The sequence below is a fragment of the Mchenga conophoros genome, linkage group LG1 (genome assembly GCF_057382185.1).
Source record: "Mchenga conophoros isolate Kocher_MC1m ecotype Shallow Benthic linkage group LG1, M_conophoros_male_GT1.1, whole genome shotgun sequence".
In the NCBI taxonomy this organism is placed as follows: Eukaryota; Metazoa; Chordata; class Actinopteri; order Cichliformes; family Cichlidae; genus Mchenga; species Mchenga conophoros.
This window is the reverse complement of record NC_140526.1, coordinates 43,103,426-43,106,296: the sequence shown is the minus strand read 5'-3', so window position 1 is coordinate 43,106,296 and position 2,871 is coordinate 43,103,426. Positions and strand designations below refer to the sequence as shown.

The window sequence follows — 2,871 nt, the reverse complement described above, 5'->3', positions numbered from 1 at the left end:
TATGTGTTATGCTTAGTTTTCCCCAGTCTAGGTTTGTGTTAGTTTTCTCACACCCTCCTGTTTACAGTGTTTTGCAGCCAGAAATAAAGGCTAACTTTCTGTTATCATCCACCCCTCATCTCTGCGCCTGCATTTGGGTCCACAATCTTCTCATGCCATGCAGCTGCTCCGACAGACGTGACATTTTGGAAGGACTCATCTGCTAGTTGGTTTTATGATTTAGGAATCTTACACAAGTATGTATAAATAAATTTATTAATAAAGTTACTATTACTGTTTCATTGGACTCTGTCCTTACTGTCCCTCTTTTAGCTGGGATGACTAACTGGTTACTTTAAATATGCATGAGTAATATACAGTGTATGTATATTGTTTTTGTGTATGTGCAATACTATTTAGAAATGCAAGCAAAACAGCGTACTCTGCACTCTTTTGATTCAGCAGCAGGTACGGTGGATGTTCTGATGATATCATTCTTTTTAGGCCACAGGACAGAGTCTGACCTGAACACACTGACTAATGTTTGATGTTTAACTATATTTAGTTTAAAGGTTCAGAGCTCTTATGTGCAGCTTTTATATTTGAAAAACAAAAACAGAACAGCGCTGACTGATGTAATTACGCTCTCTGCACTTGCAGCAGTAGGCCTACTCTCACATCTTATTTTCAGCGCCAGTGTTCCACTTTATTGTAATCATTTTCATACCTTTTAAAAAATAGATCTCTATGACCCATTTGTCTGGTACTGTCCTTGAATCCTTGACCGAGTAGGAGGTACAGACGTTATGTATATTGTGTGTCACAAGGGACGAAGAGTCAAGTGATCATCAAACACCCACTTTTATGCACACGGACCCTGAAGCAGAAAGCCTGAGTTAACAAAGTAAACTTATAAAGCAACTTCGCATCATCCCTCACACGGATTTTGAGTTTGGATGTGTGTGAGGAGCAGCTCAGCTTCCACCTTTGGGTTTGCCATGGAAGAGAGGATTTATGCTTTGATGCTTCTTTGTCTGGGTGAGTTATTCTACTGACAAACATTTGCTTTTTTCCACTGCGCCGCACCAAGCTGCCTGAGAAGCCTGTTTAAATGTGAGTCTACCTGAAACTTACAGATTTACTAAATTGATTATTTAAAGTGTGATTTTTCCAAAACAAAATGAGCAAACAAAGACTTGGTTGTGTCAGCCGTTGATAAGAATGTGTTCTGTTTCCCTCAAAGCATAGATGGATTGCTTTACAACATTCATTCAACGCGGGATTGTAACAGATTAATATTTTCGTGTGCAATTTATCTGTGTTACCATATGGCTGTAACTTCTTTTTTTCACAACCCCTCCATTTCCAGCAAAGAATCTGCACATGAAAAATTTCATAAATTACTGTCTTTATAAATGTAAAACAACCACATACCCAATATGGCATAAGTGAATGTTTTTATGTCCATTACAGTGCTGTCAGGTGTCAGTGCCATTGATGTTACCATCCCCCAAAGGCAGTATGAGTATGCCAGAGGTGACAACATCACATTGTCCTGCTCCTTTACAACTACAAGTCCCATAAACTCCCGAACATTAGTCGTCATCACCTGGTCTGTTTTGAGTCTGCAACCTACCATTGAAGAGGTTGGCATCTACCCAGCTACCTACATCAAACTACCAGAATAAACATAAAAATGATGAGATGCAAACATGTCTTTGTGTTTTTTATTATTCCTCTAATCGTGTCATTTTCTAACAGACAGTGATCGCCACCTACTATCATTGGCCTACCCCCAGTACCGACATAGACACTGACTATGAAGGTCGGGTGTCCCTGGATCTAGACCTCACTCAGGGAAAGGCTAACCTGAAGCTTTCCTCCATCTCACTAGCTGACAACAAAGATTTTGAGTGCCGTGTGCATACCCCAGGTGACAAGGAGGGCAAAATATCTGCCACCACACGCTTGGTGGTTCTAGGTAGTATTTCATTTGTTTTCAAAGAAATGTTCTTCTGAAGTTAATTGTTTCTGCTTTTCTATATAGCATACCTACTGTACATCATATATTCATATATAACACTTTAAAGGTATTGTTTACCTGTTATCTGTTCTCTAATATGTAAGCGGGTCATTCTTAACCCAAGAAAGGATAAACAAGAATGGGTTTTTCTTTTAGCGGCTCCCTCTAAGCCCATCTGCAAGATCCAGGGAACAGCAGAGTACCATCAGAATATCAGCTTGATATGTGTGTCCGAGGAAGGTTCTCCACCCCCCACCTATAGCTGGGAGCGTCATGACATAAAGAACAACCCTGTTCCCCATGACCCCAGTACCACTGACAGTGAGAAACACATTGATCCTGTAAATCTATGTCACATAACAGGGATTGGCTTACACAGAGTTTTAAGATTTATTTCAATTTATTCAACTCAGTTGACCAAGTTTTTTTACTGCAAATCTCATTCTGGGAATCACACACATGCAGCACTTTTATCTATGCCTGTGTGATTTCTAACATTTTTTCACAATCTCTCACTCTAACGAATGGATCAAGGGAAAACTCTAGGTTCAGCATCTGCCTAAGAATACGTCACCACTCAGACTGGAGGAGTCACAGATTGAGCCCGATGACCTGCTCAGTGCTCATTTTGGTCACTGAAGAATAACTAAATGACAACTTCATTTAAAAGATTCAAGGACAGAAGGTGGCATAGGCAAGGAGGATTTCCTTGCCTCAGAGGCTTCACTCTGCTGCATTGCACCCTGCATATACTGATTACTGATCACGCTGTTCAGAATACCAAGCTCATGTTTTCCCCAAGCAATAGCACTGTAGAATTCGTTCATAACTAAATCATGATAGCTGTTACACTCACTTATTATTTGTGA

General features: G+C 40.1%; 1 protein-coding gene across 1 annotated transcript in view; it reads left to right on the top strand.

The window, feature by feature from the left end:
• The first annotated feature begins 974 nt into the window (after window positions 1-974).
• The window catches only part of LOC146583931 (cell surface A33 antigen-like), a 28,135-nt gene continuing 26,238 nt past the window's right edge, over window positions 975-2,871 (top strand). The window contains exons 1-4 of the mRNA XM_085268683.1: window positions 975-1,017; window positions 1,453-1,625; window positions 1,741-1,960; window positions 2,159-2,323. Coding sequence (XP_085124809.1) covers window positions 978-1,017; window positions 1,453-1,625; window positions 1,741-1,960; window positions 2,159-2,323 — 598 coding nt within the window. The 5' untranslated portion in view covers window positions 975-977. The remainder of the gene's footprint in view (window positions 1,018-1,452; window positions 1,626-1,740; window positions 1,961-2,158; window positions 2,324-2,871) is intronic.